General features: G+C 37.6%; 1 protein-coding gene across 1 annotated transcript in view; it reads left to right on the top strand.

The window, feature by feature from the left end:
• Window positions 1-23,272, top strand: part of IQGAP1 (IQ motif containing GTPase activating protein 1) — a 101,172-nt gene that overhangs the window by 28,106 nt on the left and 49,794 nt on the right. Inside the window, exons 3-8 of the mRNA XM_057542890.1 lie at window positions 8,168-8,324; window positions 9,796-9,873; window positions 14,489-14,565; window positions 20,718-20,785; window positions 21,967-22,080; window positions 22,647-22,825. Of these exons, the coding sequence (XP_057398873.1) occupies window positions 8,168-8,324; window positions 9,796-9,873; window positions 14,489-14,565; window positions 20,718-20,785; window positions 21,967-22,080; window positions 22,647-22,825 (673 nt within the window). The remainder of the gene's footprint in view (window positions 1-8,167; window positions 8,325-9,795; window positions 9,874-14,488; window positions 14,566-20,717; window positions 20,786-21,966; window positions 22,081-22,646; window positions 22,826-23,272) is intronic.

A 23,272-nucleotide genomic window follows, 5' to 3' on the forward strand; every position in this document is an offset into this window, starting at 1 on the left:
CTTAATATCTGCCAGGTGGTGTTAGAGATTTTTTTTTAGCATTATTTATAGAAAATGAGCCATTCAGATGTTACTGTTTTCCTGTTTAATAGTTGTGTTTCAGATCAGATGTCACTTAAAATTTTTTTTTTTTTTTTTTTTTTTTTTTAGTAATTTTCATTTGAGTTAGATTTGTTGAAGCAGTTCTAGGGTTAAACTTGAGGAGGAGAAAATGTTGAAAGTTTAATCCCTTTTTGTGGGAGGAAGGACTAACAACTCTATTCACCGTTTCCTTCATATAAGAGTTTTGTCGCTGAGTTCTATCTGTGGTTGTGGCTGAGAGACCTGATCACAGATTGGGTGTGCTGGTGTCACCACTTGGTATAATATTCTCAGAACTTTTTTTTTTTAAGTGACTTCTTTGTTAAAACATTTGTACTTGTAGAAACATTTGTACTTGAAGAAAAATTTTAAAACCCCACATTGTTGCCAAAGTGATTTTCTGAAACAGATCTGATCAGGTCACCTCCCACTTAAAATCCTTCAGCGTCTCTCATGACAGAAGGAAAGGTTTCTTAGCATGACAGACAGGCCTTGCACCATCCAGCCTGCTCTTTTTTTTCATCTTCACCTCCTACTTTCCCTTCTAGCAATGGCAGTGCTGAACTACTCTGTAACCCACCATTTTTTCTCAGCCCTCCCTGCCTTTGTACATGGTATTTCTTCTACTTAGAGGCCTTCTCTGCCTTGGCCATTTGGTGAACTCCTCCTCCTCATTCTTTAAAACACATTAATATTTGTGGATGATGTGAAGCTGGAAGAAAAGTTGGTATTTTGGGTAACAGAATTAGGATCCCAAAAGGTGTTGACATTCGGGACAATGGGCTGAATCAAACATGAAGAAACATAGTAGAGATGAGTGCAAATAATGGTTCTACTATGGAGCTGTAGAGATCGGGTTTAGCAGCTGCGTATTTGGGGAAAAAAACACTAAGAATCTCTGTTGAGTGGAAAAGTGTTGTAAAATAATTTAATCGAGGCTTTGTCTGTGGTTTTGGAGTGTTCAGAATGAAGGAGTGATATTCCGGTTCCATTTCAGGCCAGTCAGACCACACCTGGAGCATTGTGTTCAGAGATGAATGAGAAAGATGTGAGGGGCAGGGAGTCATGTCTAACACTAGTCAGTCATACCAGCTAATGCTCTGAGCGCTTACTCTATTCCAGGCACTGTTCTTAACTCTTTATGTGTGTTATCTCTTTTAATCCTCACAATCATCCTGTGAGGTAGGTGCTGTTCTTCTCTTTTCATGAAGAGTACTTGAAGGAACTGGAATCATTTTACTGACAAAAGTGTCAGCATGTGACTCATCATATGAGGGGAAAGGAGGAAAAGCACAAACATTTTTTAAGTACCCAGCCAAGCACTGTGCTAAGCACTGTATTTCACGTGTAATCTTATTTAATCCTCAACAACAGCCTTACTTGGAAAATATTGTTATTTCCTTTTAACGAAGAAACTGGGTTAAGTGACTTGCTGTCTTGATAAGTAACAGGGACAGGATATAAATACACATCTTTAAAAGTCCCTGGCCAGTACTGGTCACATTATATTTTAATTCCATATGTTGTCTTGCTCCAGAAGGCAGCTTAGGGTGTCAATGGGGAGCTAACTGCTGGCTTAATAAAAACTTTTTGGCTACTAGAATCCTGAGATGAAATGGGTTAACTTGAATGTGTGATTCCATGTCAGCATCAGTGTTCAGGGTCAACTTACATCATGATTTGGCCAAGATGTTTTGGAAGCATTCAGGCATTAAAGTGGGGGAGGGAGTGGGAGGTGAGAGGGGAGTGGAAGAGTTGGGGTAGACTGGAAGAGCTTTAATGAGCCTTCCAACTGTGAAGTTCTATGAGTATTAAGACAGTTTTAAACATGAGAATTGGTCATATGAGAATTGTGTTGACCAGTGACTTTTCTTTTGTGCATAGATTGATTTATTTGTTAAATTTCTACTTTACTGAGGTATAAATAGCATGTAAAATTATAGGATATTTAAAATAAGTATGTTGTGTTGATTTGATGTATGTATACATTGTGAAAGGATGTAGTTAACACATCCATCACCTCACGTTTATCTTTTTTTTTTTTTTTTTTGGTGAGTACATTTAAGTTCTACTCTCTTAACAAATTTTAATTATACAATATAGTGTTATCAACTATAGTCACTATGGTTTATGTTAGATCCTCAGACCTTATTCATCTTAAAGCTGAAAGTTTGTATCCTTTTACCAACCTCTCCCTATTTTCTCCACGCCCTACCTCCTGGCAAGCACTAAAGTTTGACTTTTTTTTTAAGATTCCACGTGTAAGTGATACCATACAGTACTTGGTTTTCTTTGTCTGGTTTATTTCACTTAGCATAATGCCCTCAAGGTCCATCCGTGTTGTCACAAATGGCAAGATTTCCTTCTTTCTCATGGCTGAATAATATTTCTTTGTAGACATATACCACAAGCTCTTTATCCATTCATCCATTCCTGGGTACTTAGTGTGTCCATATCTTGGCTATTGTGAATAATGCTGCGGTGAACATGAGAGTGCAGATTTATCTTCGATATCCTGTTTTCATTTCTTTTGGCTATACAGTCATCCCTCCATATCTGCAGGTTCAGCATCTGTGGAGTCAGTCAACTGTGGATTGAAAATATTCAGGGAAAAAATAATTCCAGAAAGTTCCAAAAAGCAAAACTTGAATTTGCTGCTTGGCAGCAATTATTTACATAGCATTTACATTATATTGATAACTATTTACATAGCATTTACATTGTATTAGGTGTTAAAGTAATCTACAGATGATTTAAAGTATACAGGAGAGTGTGCTTAGGTTGTATGCAAATACGATGACATTTTATGTACAGGATTTGAGCATCCTTGGATTTTGGTACCTATCTACGTGGGTCCTGGAACCAATCCCCTGTTGATACCCAGGGATGTCTGTATACCCAGAAGTGGGATTGCTGGATGATATAGCAGTTCTATTTTTAATTTTTTGAAGAACCTCCATATTGCCTCCATAGTGGCTACACCAATTTCTATTCCCACTGTTGGCTGAAAAAAAATGTACAACCTAAAAGTTGAGAATTTGAGGACTTAAAGCCCGGGAGACAGCCTCTCAGATAGCTCTGAAGGACTGTTCCAAAGAGGTAAGGGAGGAGCCAGGATAAATAAGAGTTTTTTGAAGAAAAAAAACAAAAAACAAAACCCAAACCAGGTAGTCAGAACATCATAAGATTACTGCTATTAAAACAAAACAAAACAAAACAAAAAACCCAGACATCTCAAGTTAATCAAGTGCTTTTCTGCTTACGGGAAGATGCGAGAGTCTGGGCTTATTGAAATTATTCCTTTGATATGCACCTTATTTAGAGCCAGTATCCTTTTTTTCTCTCTCTTGAATCCCCTCAGGGTATACCATTGGGGCTGGACGTAGAGGTTCATGGCTTGGTGGCGGGCAACCTGTTTTTCTCTGTCCTGAATTCCGTTTACCGTGCACCGTCCGCTGCGGTGGCTGATGGCTTGATGGCCTCAACGTTCTTTGTTTACTGAAATGGCAGAGGACATTCTTTGTCTACACCACCAGTAGTGCACAAGGGTTCCCTTTTCTTCACATCCTCACCAACACTTTCTTTCTCTTGTCTTTTTGATGATAGCCATTCTAACAGGTGTGAGGTGATAGCTCATTGTGGTTTTGATTTGCATTTCCCTGATGATTTAATGATGTTGAGCATCTTTTCAGGTACCTGTTGGCCATTTGTATGTCTTCTTTGGAAAACTATTCAGTTCCTCTGCCCATTTAAAAATTGGATTGTTAGGGGCTTTTTTGCTATTGAGTTGCACGAGTTCTTCGTATATTTTGGATTTAACCCCTTATCAGATATATGATTTGCAAATATTTTCTACCATTCTATAGGTTGCCTTTTCATTTTGTTGGTGGTTTCCTTTGCTGTGCAGAGGCTTTTTTTAGTTTGATATAATCATCGTTGTTTATTTTTGCTTTTGATGCCTTTGCTTTAGGTGTCAAATCCAAAAAAATCATCTCCAAGACTGATGTCAAGGAGCTTACCCCCTATGTTTTCTTAAAGGAGTTTATAGTTGCAAGTCTTGCATTTTTTTAGTTTGATATAATCGTCCTTGTTTATTTTTGCTTTTGATGCCTTTGCTTTAGGTGTCAAATCCAAAAAAATCGTCTCCAAGACTGATGTCAAGGAGCTTACCCCCTATGTTTTCTTAAAGGAGTTTATGGTTTCAAGTCTTACATTCAAGTCTTTAATCCGTTTTGAGTGGATTTTTGTGCCTGGTGTAAGATAAGAATCAATGCATAGATTTATTCTTAAATGTATTTATAAAGTTAATTTAAATGTCTAAGTTTTATAAGGAAGCTTTGTGTCTGAGTTGAGAATTACTGGTGGTCTTACATTTAAACTGAAATATTTAAAACCCTATTAAGTGGACAGAACTTGGAGAGATACCAGCCTTTTTCCTGCATGGGATATCTGAAACTTTGTCCTGTTTAGACAGCCCTGTGGAGCTCAGCTCTGTTAGGCTTTTGGGGTGATGTGGTAAGAGCAATAGTGGTTTAGTGAGAAGGATTCTAAATTAGGAATCAGGGTCCTCTTATCGCACCTTTGTCACTAGCTAGCAGGTAACCTTTGATAGGCCTTACACTTATTTGTAAAATGAGAGAGTTGTACAAATAGGTACAGCCTTTGGGTAAGCTTTTGAGCAATAACATTTTTTGTTTTGGAGTTTCCAAAGGAATTAATTCTAAATATGGAAGAACATTGTGTACAAAGACGTTCCTTGCAGAATTATTTAATGGTTGAAAACATTTAGAAATGATATAAATGTGCAACATAGGTGACTGATTAGCACTTGGTAGAATTTTAATGTAAAGTCTTGAGAAACTGTATAGTAACATGGAAAATATTCATAAAATGTTGAGAAATGTTTTGTAATTTTCTTTAATGGATATGTGTTATATTGGGGGGAAAACCCCAAAGGGATTTGCCCTAGAAGTGCATTCAGTTCCTTGCTCTCACATTTTGTGATGCTGTGAGTTTGTGGCAGAGGGGGAATCTCAGATGGGCTGTAGAGAAGGACAGGAGAATTTGTTGCGTCTTCTCAGAATTATAGTAGAATCCAAACTGATGCTAAGATTAAGAATATAGCACCCTGCTTAATGCTGTTAATTTTTCAAAGCAGTTTGGTCCTAATTTAACTAACTTTATTCTTATAAACAAACCAGGTGATTCTCTGCTGTGGAGCAGAGCTTAGATTGGAGGGTGAGCCACACAGGGAACTGGAGGGCAGTTTTGGGCTTGCGGCGGTTGTTTAGAGACACTTCTGTGCTTTGCCTGTTTCCTCTAGCTCTCCCTCTCTGCTTATCCCTTTTCACCAGATCACAGGTGGCTTTTCTTCAGGCCTGACACTTGTGTGATATTTAGGGTATTCTACTCCGCTATAGAAAGCTTGTGAGTCTTGTCATCAGTCAGGACTGTTTTATAGCAGTTAGACAAGAGAAGGCAAAGGTAAAGGATTGTGGGAGATGTGGCTGTGGTCCCTCCTTTTACTCTGATTTTAATCCAGTGATCTCAGAGGAGAGGAACCTAAACAGCCCTGGTAGCTGGCTCTGATTCAAGGCAAAAGCACTACTGTGTTGTTTATCCACAGTCTTCCCCATTTTGAGAGGAAAATAAGTAACTTTTTCTTCATACTATGATGTGGTAAAGGGCTGTTTTGGGCTTAAGATTTATTCTAGGTTTGTCCCTATTAATGAGAACATAAGTTAGACTGTCCCCTGAGAGCAGGGATTGCCAGGAGCTGTTTGCTGTATCCTTTTTAGCAGTAAAATATTGGATGGACGATTATATGAGATGTGTCCTTAGACTACAACTATTTTCCATACCATTGACCTATGTTCTTTTCCACATTGCCCTATGGTCTTAGGCTCTTGGAGAAGCACAGTTTGGATTTTGTAGCTGTTACAAATTGATATCTAATTTAGTTACTATGGTAACTCTTCTGGAAAATTCATTTGTTTCTTCTTTTTACCCTTCTGACATTTCAGTTCTACTACCTAAAAGAAAAGCCAGAAGAGAAAACTTAATATCATTGGCTGTAGGAAATAAAGAAAATTCTCTGGCCCACTCATCTATCCAGCTAGTATTTATTTAAGTATCTACTATGTGTCAGACAGTATGCTAGCTGCTTTAGAAGTAGAATAGATTTGAAAGTGAGGTTGAGTAACTATTCTATAGAATTTGAGAAAAACAGGAACATTGTTGCTTTTCCTTTTTTTTTTTTTTTTTTGCGGGAATCTTAGCTCCCGACCACAGATTGAACCCGGGCCCCGGCAGTGAAAGCACTGAGTCCTAACCACTGGACCTCCAGGGAATTCCCTCATTATTTTTTAAAGATTCTGAGTGGTAATCTCAGTTTGAAAAGATAGAATTTTAATACAAGAAATTTTATTCTGAATTATAAAACTAATAATTTTAAAAGTATGTAAATTCAAGCTCTATTGTATATCTTTTTTTAAAAAATTAATTAATTAATTAATTTATTTATTTTTGGCTGTTTTGGGTCTTCGTTTCTGTGTGAGGGCTTTCTCCAGTTGTGGCGAGCGGGGGCCACTCTTCATCGCCATGCGCGGGTCTCTCACTGTCGCGGCCTCTCCCGTTGCGGAGCACAGGCTCCAGTTGCGCATGCTCAGTACTTGTGGCTCACGGGCTTAGTTGCTCCGTGGCATGTGGGATCTTCCCAGACCAGGGCTTGAACCCGTGTTTCCTGCATTGGCAGGCAGATTCTTAACCACTGCGCCACCAGGGAAGCCCTATTGTATATCTTTTCAAGCAATTTTATTAATGTGAAGAATTATATAGAAACACAAATGGGATTATAAATACATTTATATATTATTTGGTCTATTTTCTATTGGTATGTTAGAGTTTTCTTATAAATTTTCATGGGGGTGTGTGTGTATAAAATCTGGCATATTTAAATGTGGCTTACAGTTTTATTTGTCTTTTAATTTAAACTTTAGGTATCAATTAACATTATAAATGTTTCATTCTTATGTTGTCCCATTTGTCAGTAAATCTAGTCTTTACTTCAGTCTGCTGTATCTTTGGATTTTTTCTTTCTGCATTTGGCTTTTCAAAGATTTATTACTAGGGAAACAGACCAGACATCATCTAGTGGTCCCCCCCAACCCCCGTAAAGAATTTGGGGATAACAGTAGCCTTGTAAAATTTGAGTAGCATACTTATAAATTAGGAGTTTTCAATCTGAGGTCAATGAAATCTCTGAAATTATATATTAAATTTAAGTATATATACATTTTTTGGGGGAAGGATCTGTAGCTTTCCTTAGATAGTCAAAGGATTCTGTGATTCAAAAAAAAGTTTAGAACCATTGCCCTAAATGACTTTTTTAGTTAACTACACCTCTGTTGGTAGAAAATATATGCAAATAAACTTGGCTTTGGTTTATCTTGGGATTCCCTGAAATCTTGTGAGAGGTGTCCGAGGGGGACAATATAGTTTTCCGTTACAACTTCCTTTCCCCTCTAAAAAAACACATAAGAATTCACTTGTACTGCTTCCATTGGAGTTTCCTTAAGTATTTTAGGTGAGATGATTGACTATTTTGGTAACCCCAAAACAACTTTAAAATCTGAACCTAGAAATTCACTATGGATGCTGAATTCTTAAACCAGAAGAGAACTTCAGCTGCAAATTTAAGTTGCTGAACAGTTGAGAGATGGTGGCTTCAGTTACAAAAGGTTTTTCTTAGGAATTCTTAAGGCGCAACTGAAGAAGTAAGGGAGACGGTCTGGGCTGAGGCTCGTGGGGCATTTAGGACCTGGGGAGCCAGCTGGCTCTCTTGCTGCAGGAGAGGAAAGTAGAGTGGAGAAGAGGGTGGCGTTTATACTTGGGAATTTTCCTAAGTTCCCTGCCTCTGAGATCTGACTGGGCCAGAACAAGGATGTGTGTGAAATTGAGTCTTCAAATACTATTGCTTATGTTCAACTTAAACTTGTCCAAGGAGAATGGAAATTAAGCTTGAAATCTCTGAAGAGGGGTTCATACCTTCCCTCTCTTTTCTCATGCCCTCCCTCCTTCTGTGCAGGTGGATGGAAGCATGCCTGGGGGAAGACCTGCCTCCCACCACAGAACTGGAAGAGGGGCTTCGGAATGGGGTCTACCTTGCCAAACTAGGAAACTTCTTCTCCCCTAAAGTGGTGTCCCTGAAGAAAATCTATGATCGAGAGCAGACCAGATACAAGGTGAGTCCTTCCTTGCTTGGTGCTTAAATTTCTGTAAACTTGAGAGAGAAGTTTAGCATACTTTATCCTGTGAAAGAGTTACTGAGAAATATGTGTAAGTGTGTTTGTTCCAACAAAATAAAATACCTGGCAGAGTGGAGAATATTTAGTGCAAAGTAAAGATACAGTAGTAAAAGAACTTCAGCTGTCCGTATTTCTGGCGCAATTCTAATGAGTAATTTGTATCTAGAAATTTTCATGGTCCTTGATGAATTTTTTATTTCTTAGAAGGTAGAGGAAGTAACTAGGGGAATTACTACTTTAAATCTAATTTTAACCAAACTCTGAGATTTGTTGGCAAATTGAAAGCAATAGCAACTTTGGGGGAAGAAAATTACCCCATGATATTAAAGTTTAAGGTAAAATGGGACAGTGATCCGATTTCAGAAAATTGAGATAAGTGATTGATTCTTGTGGCCCAGGGCCCTTAAAAAGAAGACTGCTTTAATTAAGTTGGGATGTTGACAAGGACCAAATTCCCGTTGCTTACAGAGTTTCTGTGGGGAGCTTTCCTAAGAGCTCTTATCTGAAAAAAGGATGAGTATAGAAGATAGTGGAAGATTGCAAAACCAAGAGCAAATGTAAGAGGGGTCAACTGTAAGAATTGGGCAAGAGCTCAGAATGAGTTAAGGATGAAGACAGAATCAAAAGAGTTGGTTTTTTTGTTTGTTTGGTTTTTTAATATTTAAATTCAAAGGAAAACAAGGAAAGTATAGGTCTTAAGCCAAAATTAACATCCCAAATAGAAACTTTTCTTCATCAAAAAGCAAAGACTTATATGTTGGGTTTTAAATAAGTGGTTATTCTGAAGACACCTCCTGAGCTGTTCTGTTGACCCTAAAAAATGTGTGCAGAACAGGCAGACAGAGCAGTCTCCAGCAACAGTAAAGACAATAGCCTACACCTCTACCCATCTTGAGGGTAAACCTTCCTAAAAAACAACAGGTGTAGAGGTTAAGAGGGGGATGTTTATATGTGTAGTATGAAAATACCTCATTTTGGGAGTATCTTCTACTTGCCAGACACCACATTGAGTGCTTTGGGTACATTTTCTCAGTTAATCATTCCAACAAACATAAAGTAGGTGTTAAAGATGGGGAAACTCAGAATCAGTAGTGTGAAGTGACTTGCGCAGTGTCACCAATAGATAACCAAGTCAGGAATTGAATCCAACATAATTGAATTCCAAAGACCATGTTCTGCTGAGCACACTGTACACAGGAAGATTCTCCAGATGGTTCTTAACTGAGAAGAGCTGAGATGTGGATTTGGCTTTTTGGGATTAGAATGTGTAATGATACAGACAGACCTTAAGTTTAAGGGGACCATGTAAAGTCTTACAGGGAAACTTTTATTGATACAAAGAAAGTATTTATTTAGTATTTGCTTCAGTATTGCCAAATGGTGCCTAATGGTCTTTTATTTGTTCTAGGCAACTGGCCTCCACTTTAGACACACTGATAATGTGATTCAGTGGTTGAATGCCATGGGCGAGATTGGATTGCCTAAGGTAATTTATGTGATATTCATAGTTCTGGCTTAGTTCTGGCTGTTTGGCATAACAGTTCTCATTCTACCTGTAAAATTATTCTCAATTGATTCTTTGGTGATATATATATATATATATAGATAGATAGATATTTAGTATTAAAAATATATATATACATTATTTTAATACTAAAGGATCTCTTCAGTTTGTTTTAGGAAATGGCTTTGTTCTTTTTCTTTTATATTTCTCATCCCTGCTTCACCTCACCCTAGAGAAATTCCCTATGATGTCATTTACTTTTACTACAACAAATTATAAACATTAAAATTCACATACCATGAGGGAATTCCCTGGTGGTCCAGTGGTTAGGACTCGGCACTTTCACTGCCAGGGCCTGGGTTCAGTCCCTGGTTGGGGAACTAAGATCCTGCAAGCTGAGCAACGTGACCCCCCCAAAAAAAACAAACAAATTCACATACCATGAAATTCACCATTTTAAAGTGTACAGTTCAGTGGATTTTATTTATTCACATAGTTGCTGCATTCAAGTTTGACTTTAGGAAACATAAGGAAATATTTTAGAAATGTCATCTTCCAGCTTCAGAATAACCAAATTTGTAGGTAATATGAAGGGTTTATTTTATATTTCAAATTGTAGAGGCAGTATAATGAGATTTACTTCTTTTATCTGGTTTTGGAGATGGCTGTAGGTTTGTTTTTTGTTTTTGTTTTTTTGACAGCTTTATTGAGGTGTAATTGATTACAGAAAAACCGTACATATTTAATGTATACAATTTAATGAGTTTGGAATGATGGCTGTAGTTTTGATATGGGAGTTTCCATCCTTGAGTGTTTTGCTCAAGAGTTTATTTAGTGCTGCTCTTAGTGAAATTGCCATCTCAAGTGTTGGGCTGCACCTTGCAGGCGTGCAAGCCTTGTAGTTGCCTTGAGACTGAGGGAAGAGCCCGGAGACAGCAACAGAGACATCACTGGTTTATTAAATAGGGGATCTCAGCTGTCCGAATCAAGGCTCTGGAGTGACACCCTACCGTGGACGGCAGACAGCAGGCAGAACACGGCAGCAGTCTTTGCTACTGGGGGTGGGGATGAGGGGGAGGAGGAGTTTACCAGTTATGGGGGAATTGACGTCAGTTTGGCTCATCAGTTAGTTACCAGGGAAGGCAGCAGAGGGGCATGTCCCTCATAGCCCCTTGGGCAGAGGTCTTCCCTTTGATAAACTATCATAGTGGAGCCATTCTGATCTAAAGATCACTAACATTTACTGATTAGGCTATATAATTAAGAGGGAATGTCAGCCACATGAGTAGGCTATAGGTGAAGCAGGACTGGTTGAGCAGGAGATGTACAGAGAGCACGAGAATAGCCATCTTGGGTGGCCTGATCGTACATCTAGCTACCTAGTCCTACCTTGAATCTGTAGAGGCCCTGATACAGTGTCACTGTTAGAGGCATGGACAGCTTTTTTTCCCCCCTATCCTCTGACCTAATAATTCTACTTCTAGGAATTTATCCCCACTCCTACCCCACTGGCTCAAAAAAAAAAGAAAAATTAGACAAGCACAAAAAATGTATATGTAAGGATTTTTCAGCATTGCATATGATAGAAAAAATTGATAGCAAACCACATATTCCTTCACTCAGGGTATTAATTGTGTTACAGCCAGTTAAATACTAGTGCTGCCGTTGAAAAGGATGATGTCAATCTATATATATATAACAGTGATGTGTTAAGTGAAAAAAAAAACAGGCTACGATTATACGAGCTTGTGTTCTGGCTAAGATGAGATCACTATTTTTGTCTAAAAATAAAGTGGGTATTCTTGGGAAAAATCTGCAAGGAGAAATAGTTTTCATTTCTGTGTGATGGGGTAAAAGGGTGGTTTTTATTTTCTTTTTACGTTTCTGTGGAGTCTAAATTTCTGTAACCAAAGAAAGATTAAAAAGAAATGAGATGTGGAGTATCAGAAAGTGGCTGAAACCACTTGGAAATGAACACTTGGCATTTAGCAGAGTGCTCAGCTCACTGTTGCATACATACCTGTTGAACTGAGTAAATTCAGAGCTAAGTCTTTACAGAAGATTAGCTTGTGTCCTCTTTTTTTCAGAGCAGAGTGCTGAAGTTCTCTTCCTTGCACTGGTATGTTTGAGAATTAAGCCCCACAAATGTCAGGAAAAGCAATACGTCAAGTTCTTACAGCTACTTGGCCTTTCTATGCACCTGTAACTTCCTGCTCCTGATTTTTATATAGTATGCCCAATGGGCAATAACAGTTTAACCTCTTTTGAATGGTACTAAGAGCTTTGTTAATATTTGCTATTGCTAATAGTACTGTTACTACAAAATGCCTTTTTAATAATTTAATTTTATTACCTTTTTTGTTTACTAACAGTAGTGCATTGTCCTGGACCACAATCTCAACAAACTGTTGAGGCTGTCAGGAACAATAGGATTATTATTATGGCTATTACCCTTGAAATGTCTGCTCTATATGATTTAAGTCCAGAAGACTTCTGAGTAATGTAGACTAAAGATACTTAGCCTAAAAATGTGTTTTTGCTCATAATATAACGTGTGATCGATAATTGACAATAATAGTATTTATTGGGATATCTTCCCTAATCTCTTTATATGGTACATACAAATTATAGAGACTTAATATGATAATTTTTTGGTTTTTATCCATTTGACTCTTTATTATAATTGGTGCTCTTGGCCAACTCCTACATGAAACATTTTGTTGTTTTGATTTTTAAAATTGTTTTTAATCTGCGTAATAGTCCTCTGTTTTCTTCAATTATTCTGCCTTTTATATCCTAGTGGCGGGCATTCCTTAAGATGCAATTCTTACTTTAGCTACATTCTCTCATTCTCATGGTTTCAGTTGTTTTGAAGACTCTTTGCTATAAGATAAACACAGTTTCTTCAATTGGCTGCTGGACATTTCCCCTTGGATAGCTTTCTATCTTCTAGAGTTTCTCATATGTAAAACTAAACCTACCTTTTCCCCCAAGTGAACCTCCTCTCCTCTGCATAAATGGTACCATGTCATCATGTTCCTAGTCATCCAGTCTCAAAACCTTGGATTTACCTTGGACTTCTAAATGCAGTCATTCCCCAAGCCTTCCTCAGTTATTTGCAATGTCTCTTTTATCTGTTGAAACAACCTCCCAGCCTGCTTTCTCAGCTTCGATCTCTTCACTATTCAGTGTATCCTGTGTCTTGTCTCCAGTCAGATCTTCCTGAGGCTGTTTTTAGCCTTGGCTCCAAAGCTAGGACTTCTCTAAAGCCTGAATATCAAGTTCAAACTTGTCTGACTTTCAAGGTCCTCATAATCTGCCTCTATCCTCCCTCCCAACCTTATTTTTTTTCTATTACTTTCTAAAATGTATTCTGTACTGTTTTTGGGAGGGTGACTGACTTTGACCATGATTTTCACCGTTCAGGAGAGGACATTTCAATCTTAGGAAATGAGCATGGAAAGTTTGCAAAATTATCAAAAAAGATGATTTGAAAAATTATCAAAAAAGACCCCCATTTCTCTTGGGGGTGCACAGTTCTTCCTCATCGGGAGCAATAGGTATTGTGGGGGAAACAAGCATAAAAACAAGTAATTAAACACAATGTGTTAAGTGCTATAATAGAGTTAGATACAAATTGCTGTAGTACTCTTCTCACTGCCTTTTATTGCTCATCCAAATTCCTCTAATCACTTCATAATTCAGTCTCACTTCTCTGATCCACTGTTACCCCTTTTTTCCTCTGAATTACAGATTGAATTGTATGGTACCACATTACCATGAGAAAAGGTCTTGAAATCCAAGGCTATTCTCCATCTAAACCTACTCTGTTCCTATCCTACCTCATTCGTTAATTCATCAAACATAGAGAGCTCCTTCCATGACCTTGACTCTGGGCTTAGCGTTGAAGATACAGCAGTGAACAACAGAGACCTAGTCCTTGCCTTCATGTGGCTTATAGTCTGTTGGAGGAGTCAAACAGATAATTTCAACACACATAGTTGATTAATTGTGGTACCTGCTACCAAGGAAAACTCCCCATCTCTCATTCCCATATACATCTTCTATTCTACCTACTTTATCTGTGTATCTTTCTACTTCCCCCAAGCATTATAACACATTTTAATATTTTGTAGTTTTTTTCAATGTCTAAATGTAGTGATTTTACACATACTGAAGCACTTAGTAAATGTTCATTGTTGAGCTAATTATTACTCAATCTAGGCCTGCTAGATAGCAACTAAGAAGATTGCAATCCTTCAGAGCCTCATACACTTGCCACTGATTTAAGCTGGACTGGAACTTGAGTTTTGTTTGCGCATGTCTGTGTCTGCAGTAAGTAAATCACTCTCACATACTTAGTAAAATTCAGTGGGTTGACCCAAATAAGTCTTTTCCAGGTAGTGCTTTTCACTATGTATTGTAGCATTTTGTGCCTTAAAATGAAATGTCTGTTCACCCTAATGAGGTTATTTGCCGAATGCTGACAATGTTTTCTAATTGTCCAAAGTTTTACTTGTATTATTCATGATTGGTGAATGATTAAATGAACTCTAGTGGATGGATGCCTTACTCTACTTCTTTTATTTCTCTTTAGATTTTTTATCCAGAAACTACAGACATCTATGATCGAAAGAACATGCCAAGATGTATCTACTGTATCCATGCACTTAGGTAATCAGATTTTCTTGGTAGAATAAGCAGTATATAGATACAGAGAATAGATTGGTAGTTGCCAGAGGCGGGGATTTGGGAGTAGGCGAAATGGGTGAAGGTGGTCAAAAGGTACAAACTTTCAGTTATGAAATAAATAAGTCCTGGGGATGTAATGTACAGCATGGTGACTACAGTTAATGATACTGTATTATGTATTTGAAAGTGGCTAAGAGAGTAGATCTTAAAAGTTCTCATCACAAGAAAAATAATTTGTAACTGTGTGTGGTGATGGAAGTTAACTGGACTTACTATGGTGATCATATCATTATGCTGTACACCTGAAACTAATATAATATGTCAGTCATATCTCAATTAAAAAAAAAAAGTTTAGGAGTCACATCTGAATTGAGTGTGTAGCTTGTTGTCCAGGGTATAATGAAAAAGTTTTTGCATTTGCTTCAGAATTGTCAAATAGAATAGAGCACTATTATCTTAACAAAATGGTGAGAAACAGCTGTGTTTTTCTAGGGAGAAAGGATTTATTTATTCCTATAATAACAGAAAATTTTGCTCTAAAAACATAATATAATCTTTCATTATTGATCTAGTGTTTCAGTGAACTATGCATTTCTCTTGAGATGTAGTCCCTTTCTTTTAAAGTCTCTTAAAAATTATAAAAACTACATACATTTGAAAACTTTTATTGTTTCTCGTTTTGTTTCAAGCTGATAAACTGATTTACTAAATACACTATGTCTTGATACTCTTTGGTAGTACAGTTAAATTTTGGCAACATCTTCAAATAATACCAGCAAATATCAAATGGTTGATTGACAATTTATTAAGTTATCTAGGACCTTGACAAGTCATTTGTTCATTAAATAATTTTTATGTCAATGCAAATATAATAAATAGGAACTGAAACAAGGTATAATTTTATCACAGCTTCGTAGTAAATTTGGAAGATGACTTAATTTCAGGTCCTCAGCTCTTAGAATGAACAAAGTACTAAATTGGAAGGAAGAGGTGATATGTCTGGATGGAGGATGGGAAGGGAGAGGTGTAGGTGCTAGTAGTATAGTATTTCAGAGTGGTGCAAATTTACTTGATGGCCGTAGGCCTAAAGCAGAAGATGATAGAAGTAAGTATGAGAAGGGACATGAGGATGAGAATTTTTTGCTTGGGCTGATCTTTTTATATAGCATCCTGTATGTGTACTTAATAAATGTTAATTATATGTATGAATGTATGTATAATATTGACCCACAAGAAACCTATTGTCTCCAGTTTCTGGATCAAATGTTTGCCAGATCCTTGGTATCACTGGAATCAGTGTGAAACCCATAAAAGAGAGAATATAACTGAGGACTAATAGATCTCTTGTGTGGACTAATGAATGCATTAACCTCCTTAGAGGGTTCCCTCGCTAGGCTCTCTCCCTTCTGATCCATCTGCCATGCTGCTGTCAGAGCTGTCTTTCCAAAACAGCCCTAATAGTATCAGACGCTTCATAAAATATTTTGATGCTTCCTTTCTAGCCTCACCTCCAGCCATTCTCTCCTGTGTACCTATGTTCTAGTATTTTCAACAAACAGGCTATGTACTCTCGTGCCTTTGGTTTTGCTGTTTCCTGTGCCTGAAATGCCTTTTTAAAAAATTAATTAATTTATTTATTTATTTATTTATTTTTGGCTGCTTTGGGTCTTTGTTGCTGTGCGCGGGCTTTCTCTAGTTGCGGCGAGCGGGGGCTACTCTTCGTTGCGGTGCGCAGGCTTATCATTGCGGTGGCTTCTCGTTGCGGAGCACGGGCTCTAGGTGCGTGGGCTTCAGTAGTTGTGGCATGCAGGCTCTAGAGCGCAGGCTCAGTAGTTGTGGCACACGGGCTCAGCTGCTCCGCAGCATGTGGGATCTTCGTGGACCAGGGCTCGAACCTGTGTCCCCTGCATTGGCAGGCGGATTCTTAACCACTACGCCACCAGGGAAGCCCTGAAATGCCTTTTTTCCTTGGTTTAACGTATGCTCTTCTCCAGGTGCCACCTCAGAATGCTACCATTAATATGTTCTCTTACTTTTTCCCTCTTGGGCAGAATTAGCTACTTACCATCTTTGTGCTCCTTTAGTATTTTATGACATACCTCTTACTTCAAGCATAGTGCTTGTTACATTGTACTCTGGTTACTGTTTGTTCTTATAACTTGCTTTCTTGTGGATTCCTTAGGGACAAGAAGTATTTCCGTTGTTCTTTATCCATGTGTCTTTAGTATCAACACTTAGATGCCTAGTGTATAATCACAATAAATGTGTGTCAAAATTATACATTATAATAAATCTCCCTCTCCCTCCCCTAGCTCAAGGGAGTACTTTCTGTCCTACAAATGAAAAAGGAAATGGTACTTTGTCTTTATCAAAGGGCTCTTCATGTTTGTCTCTGCTTATCCAATCAAGTTTTAGCTCAGTTCCCACATTCTTGGTGAAGTTTCTCCATGACCTCACCTCATTCCTTTTTCTAAACCTCCGGGGTTTGTTTTTTTTTTTTTTTGGTTTAGTTTTTGTGTGTGTGTGTGTATGTGTTTTGTTTTGTTGTTTGTTTGTTATGTATTGCTTCTTTCATATCTTTTCTCCCTATTACATTTATTAGCATCTTAGGGACAGAAGTCATGCCTTACTTTTTTTCCCCCTCCAAGGTACATAGCATAACATTGGACAAACAATGGTAAAATGAGAATTTTAAAAAATTGTTTAGGAATAGGTGATGTATTGGAGAATTTTCAGAATGTAGCAATTTCAGATGCATATGTCTGAGCCAAAATCAGCTTAATTCTGAGTATTGTGATTGGCTTAGTGTTCTGTGAAGTCTGTCTATGTTGATAACCTTGTGAAGGCTGTACCTACAATGGATATCTGAACTTGGCAGGCACAGCAGCTAAGCTGGCAGAATTCCTCTCTGCTAGTTCTGTAGCCACTACTCTCTGCAATGTAACCTGAGTCCCAGGCCCTCAAATTCTCTGAAGAGAGATTGAAGAATTAACTGTGCCTTTCTAATGATGGAGTCAGAATGAGAAAGGCAGGAAGCCTGCTACTGTTTTCCATTTCTGTTCAATATGCAGTTCGTGCTTAGAAAGTATATACACAGCAGTGTGTTCTGGTTGGTGATTTATGATTTCTTTCCTCCCTTACAGTGTTTTTCCTGAAGGGTATGTAGGAATAATATGTAGGAAGTGTTTGTAACTGCTTGAGCCTCTTCTTTACCTTTACACGACAGTGTTCAAGGCAGGTTCCTCACTTCACTTACCTGTATTGGGTGAGGCACTGTTTCCCTTTTGGATCAACAGTGATAGAGAAGCATTATCTCCTTGTTTTCTCCCTTCCTGCCATCTTTTTTTTTTTTCTCCCTCAGTCTTGACTGGCATTATTCCAGAGATAGTGACTGTACTTTAGTCAGACTAAATTACTCGTGTAGATTACATTCCACTCTCAGATAAGACCCTAATTCTCCATTATTTCAAATATATTTGTATACTTCCTTTCCATTTCCTCTGATGCTTTATCTTTCTAAGAACTGATTTTGGGATTAAATTGGCCCATAATCCTTTATCCTAAATTCAAAAAAACATGCTGAAAGATCTGAAAAATGAGTTTTGGTTTAGTTCAAACTCCTTTGTTGGCAAGATCTGATCAGTATTAATTGAGATTACTTAGAATGTTTATCTACTTAATATTATTCATATGTCTCTCTGCAGAAAAGTAATGTATTTGATTAGGGGTGCTTCCCCAAGGCTTGTTGGGGGTGTTTTATAATGCTGTTTACACTGTAAAACTTATATAATATCTGAGAAATCCTAAGTTAATATTTGGCCCAAAGAATTTAGGTAAGGGACGTGGGCCTGTACTAGATTCTGTTTCCTAATCAACTGCTGTGTTTAAGAGCATTTATTGGTAATCTTTGAGATTAGCGTAGTGATTTCTTTCATAGGTTACTCTACAATCAGTAACAGTAATTGGAATCCAGATAGGCTAACACAACCTCCTTTTCCTCATTGCTATAAAGTATATCTTAGATAGGAAAAAAAGAAAAGAAAAAGAAATCTGAGCTCAATTACAGGCTGACTATTATAGGTACCTAACAGCTTTGTAAGCAGACATAGGAGACTAGGAACAAAGATTGAAAGCGATGTTTATTGTTAGGAGTTTTAAGTTTTAGCTGTGAGGTTAAATACTTTGGATGCTGGGTAAGAGGATCCAAGTGGCCATTATGATTCCATTTAAAACTCCAGCATATCCTTAAAATATTCCTAATAATTAAACTGAGATAAAAGAAAGATCTGCCTTCTGCTTACCACTCTCCTCTACTTTTTTATAGCAGCTAGTGATATCATTGTAACACCTTTAATTTACTGTTGAAAGACATTAAAAGCTAACTCACTGTTCTTGGGGCTGTGAAAGTGACATGCCCAAGCTTTTGTTAAAGTGTGGCAACCACTTTCTTGTTTTAAAGTAGGAATAAAAGAGGAAGAAATTTCTGGAGAAAAATATTTTTACTAATGTAGAATGCAGATGGAACATTGTGTGGGGAAAGTATATAAGGTAAAACGTGTATAGGAAGTTATTAGCTCTTTGGCTTTGGAAACTTTATTGAATAGATGTAAAATCTTTGCAGAGAGGAACTTCATGTTTTTCCATCTTGAGCATTTTATTCTAAAGAAAAGCCCTTAATCATATACATATGATTTATATTTGCACTTATCTGAGAAAGTGATTAGTTATTGTGGATGTATATATTCTAATGTGTTTTTAGAACACTTGATTTTTTTTTTTTTTTTAGATTATGCATTTGGGTTTATTATATGCAGTTTGGGTTCTGATCAGTTCTGTGAATGCAATATGCGTGATACATATTTGTATTTGGATAATATTGAGGTTATAGATTATCTGCAAAAACTGTAGACTACTCCATTGAGTTTCTGTGATTTATTTCTTAGATATTTTATTTCCTCCCTTATTGACAGGCTGTCAGTGTCTTGCTCACGTTAATCCCTGTGGAGTGCCCTTCTGATTTCTTCTTCTTTTTCTTTTTCTTTTTTTAGATAAATAAATAAATAATTTATTTATTTTTGGCTGTGTTGGGTCTTCGTCGCATCTTTGTTGCTGCGCTCGGGCTTTCTCTAATTGCATCGAGCGGGGGCTACTCTTCATTGCAGTGCGCGGACTTCTCATTGTGGTGGCTTCTCTTGTTGCGGAGCACGGGCTCTAGGCATGTGGGTTTCAGTAGTTGTGGCACACGGGCTCAGTAGTTGTGCCCCGTGGGCTCTAGAGCGCAGGCTTAGTAGTTGTGGCGCAAAGGCTTAGTTGCTCCATGGCATATGGGATATTCCCAGACCAGGGCTCGAACCCGTGTCTCCTGCATTGGCAGGCGGATTCTTAACCACCGCGCCGCCAGGGAAGTCCCCCTTCTGATCTCTTCTAATTTATTGATTCTGACCTGCTAGAGCCTTAGAATCCAGTTAATCTAACTCATGTTTATGGACTTCCATCCATTTGTGAAATACTGATTAATATTTATTAATATATGCCAGGCTCTGGGTAGGCATTGGTAAATAAGACTTTCATTTTCCCTGCCTTCATGGAGCTTAGAGTGTAGGAGATTTTTATTTAAAGAGTAAAGATTTATAGTATATACTTTATTTAAAACTCTTAAAGTACCTGAATTAAACTTTTGCATCAGTAATATGAATTCAGCTTAAGTAAGATTTGCTGTCTGAATCATTTTTATGAGACTTTTCTGAAATGTCTTGTTACTTAAAACTTATTGATCACAGGAAGGTAAACAGTGAAGAGACTTCACTTATATTCATTATGTTAACATTTATATTAACATCTAATCACACATTGGATTTGTGCTGGAGCTGGGACTTAAACTTGCATCCACTGATTCCCAGTCCAGTGCTTTTTGCATTACATTAATGTGACTTTTTAAGGACCTCCTTGTTATATAAAACTAAAAAAAGGCTCTGAGGTGAAGTATTGTAACTGCAAAGTGGAATATGGTAGAGTACTGGGAGTCTCTGTGTTCAGAGTGTTTCTGTTCTTTATGCTGATTTTCCCCTTTGAACTTAGAGCACCAGGGAGGTTCAGCTGGGAGGCCTGACTCTTTTGCATATTATGTCTTCTAGTTTGTACCTGTTCAAACTAGGCCTGGCTCCTCAGATTCAAGACCTATATGGAAAGGTTGACTTCACAGGTAAGAAGTTACAAGCTTGGCAGGAAGTGCTTGATTTATGTGGAAATAGCCTGGAGAGTCAACAGTGCAAATCTTAAAGACGTATGGCTTTAAAAACACTGTGCCAACAGAGATTTAAAAAAAAGCATGAGTAACCTGCTTCTCCTGCTTCTCCTCTTCTTCCACTAAACTTGGAATTTCAAGCTCTGTTCTCTCAGTTATGACATGGGTATGATTGATAATTCTCAGTTTTCTTATATGTAAATTAGAAAGAATATTAACATATATGTAAAAAATAATATAATATTAACATGTAACATTAAAGGTTCATGTACAGTGAAAAATCTTTATAACAGTCTTGCCCCTTCCCTTCCAGTGAGCACCAGTTGTAGCCAAAGGAAGGGGAGCGAGATGATACAAAGATGACAATTTACTAATTTTAAAACTTTAGCTTATTTGGGTGGGTGTTTGCTATAGTCAGATGCTTGAAGAGATGGGGGCTTGGGGAGAAAAAGAACAATGGTCATATTGGTTAGGGGTAAGATAGATTCAAATCTTTTGAACTGGTGATTATTTTGTAGGCCAGGGAGTTTTAAAAATTGGAAGTAAAACTTTTATCTATGATATTTTTCCTTCCAGGGAAGTTGTTCCCCAGACTTGGGTCAAGGACCAAACCTTACATGTTGTTTTCTTTATCATTTAGCTTTCTGCCTTAGAAACGAAATTGTGTAATAGTAGCTAGTGATTTGGATTGTAAAGACAGATAACTGGCTTGTGATTCACTTTTTGTTCGAGCTGCCTTTAAAGCTGCTCCATTCGTAAGTTCATTATAGGGAATGCCATGGCTTGTGATTCACTTCTTGTTCGAGCTGCCTTTAAAGCTGCTCCATTCATAAGTTCATTATAGGGAATGCCATAAGTAGCAGTTTGGAAGAACTATTTTCTATAGAGCCAGTCTCATGTTATAGTTATTTCTGATGCTCTTGATAATACTAATAATACTGTGTCTATTGAGTGCATGTTATGTACCGGGTATCATGTTAAGTGCTTTCCATATATTATCTTATTTAAATCCTTCTAACAACCCTAGGAGGTAGATGTCGTTTTATCCAATACATTTTGTAGTTGAGGAATGTGTTTCCTTCTCTATGTTATGGAAAGGTGCTTAACTTGCTTGTTTGGGTCTTAATTTTTCCTTGTAGAAGAAGAAATCAACAACATGAAGATTGAACTGGAGAAGTATGGGATCCAGATGCCTGCCTTTAGCAAGATCGGGGGCATTCTGGCTAATGAACTATCAGTGGATGAAGCCGCATGTAAGAAGAGAGAAATTTTGTGGGTTCAAATGGGGTTGTTGCTACTACTTTCTATGATTAATACTGTAATGATGGACTTAGACATTAGGAATTTTGCTAGCAAGTTTAGGTCAGTAGATATAGATTTAAACACTGCTATACAGTTATCTATGCTATTGTTATTTGGAAATAAGTGAGTGATTTTGATTAAAATAGAAGCACTAGAAAGTGAATTCTACATTTCAGTGCCTTTTGGAGTTTCTTATTTTCTGATGGTGTTTACATGATGATTAAGGTGAACATTTCCATAACAAATGCTCAAAGGCTCCTTTCAGAGTCTCTTATGAATATTTCCCTGTAAGATTTCAGATTCAGCATTCCAGACGTGGGTCACAGGCAGAGCTGTGGGTTTGTGCATCAGAGGGAAAAGACTGGGCTTAAAGATCTGGGGAGTCCTCTAACCCCTCCATCTATGAAAAGGAGCCTCTTTCTGTGATAGGGGGTTGCAGTGTTTGAATGTGTAATGTATATCCTTTACTTTGTATAACCTCAGTGTTCTATGTTTTGAATTTTTTTTTTTTTTTTAGTACATGCTGCCGTTATTGCCATTAATGAAGCTATTGACCATAGAATTCCAGCTGACACGTTTGCAGCTTTGAAAAATCCCAATGCCATGCTTGTGAACCTTGAAGAGCCCTTGGCTTCCACTTACCAGGATGTACTTTACCAGGCCAAGCAGGACAAAATGACAAATGCTAAAAACAGGGTAAAAATGGAACATTTGTTCTTTCTAACTGATTTATATTCTTTCACTGTTTGATATGACTCCATTTTAAAAATCAGTTTTATCGAGGTATTAATTTACATATAATAAAATTCAACCGTTTAAAGTGTACAGTTTGATGGGTTTTGACAAATGTATATGGGTGTGTAACCACCCCAAAAGTGCCCACATCTCCCCTTCGCAGTCAGTCTGTACCTCCTCACACTCCCCACCCCTGACCCCAGCAACTACCAGTCTGTTTTCGATCACTTTAGTTTATTTTTTTAGAATTCTATATAAATGAAATGGAGTCACCCAGTATGTAGTCTTTTGGTATTAGATTCTATTTTGACTTCTACTTCCTTCTTGAGTTTTGTGCAAACCAGTGACAGGCTCTGCGATCTAGTCCCTGGATGTACCTGTTCTGCTCAGGTCTGAGGCAAGGATGCA

Source organism: Balaenoptera acutorostrata, chromosome 3 (genome assembly GCF_949987535.1).
Source record: "Balaenoptera acutorostrata chromosome 3, mBalAcu1.1, whole genome shotgun sequence".
Taxonomy (NCBI): Eukaryota; Metazoa; Chordata; class Mammalia; order Artiodactyla; family Balaenopteridae; genus Balaenoptera; species Balaenoptera acutorostrata.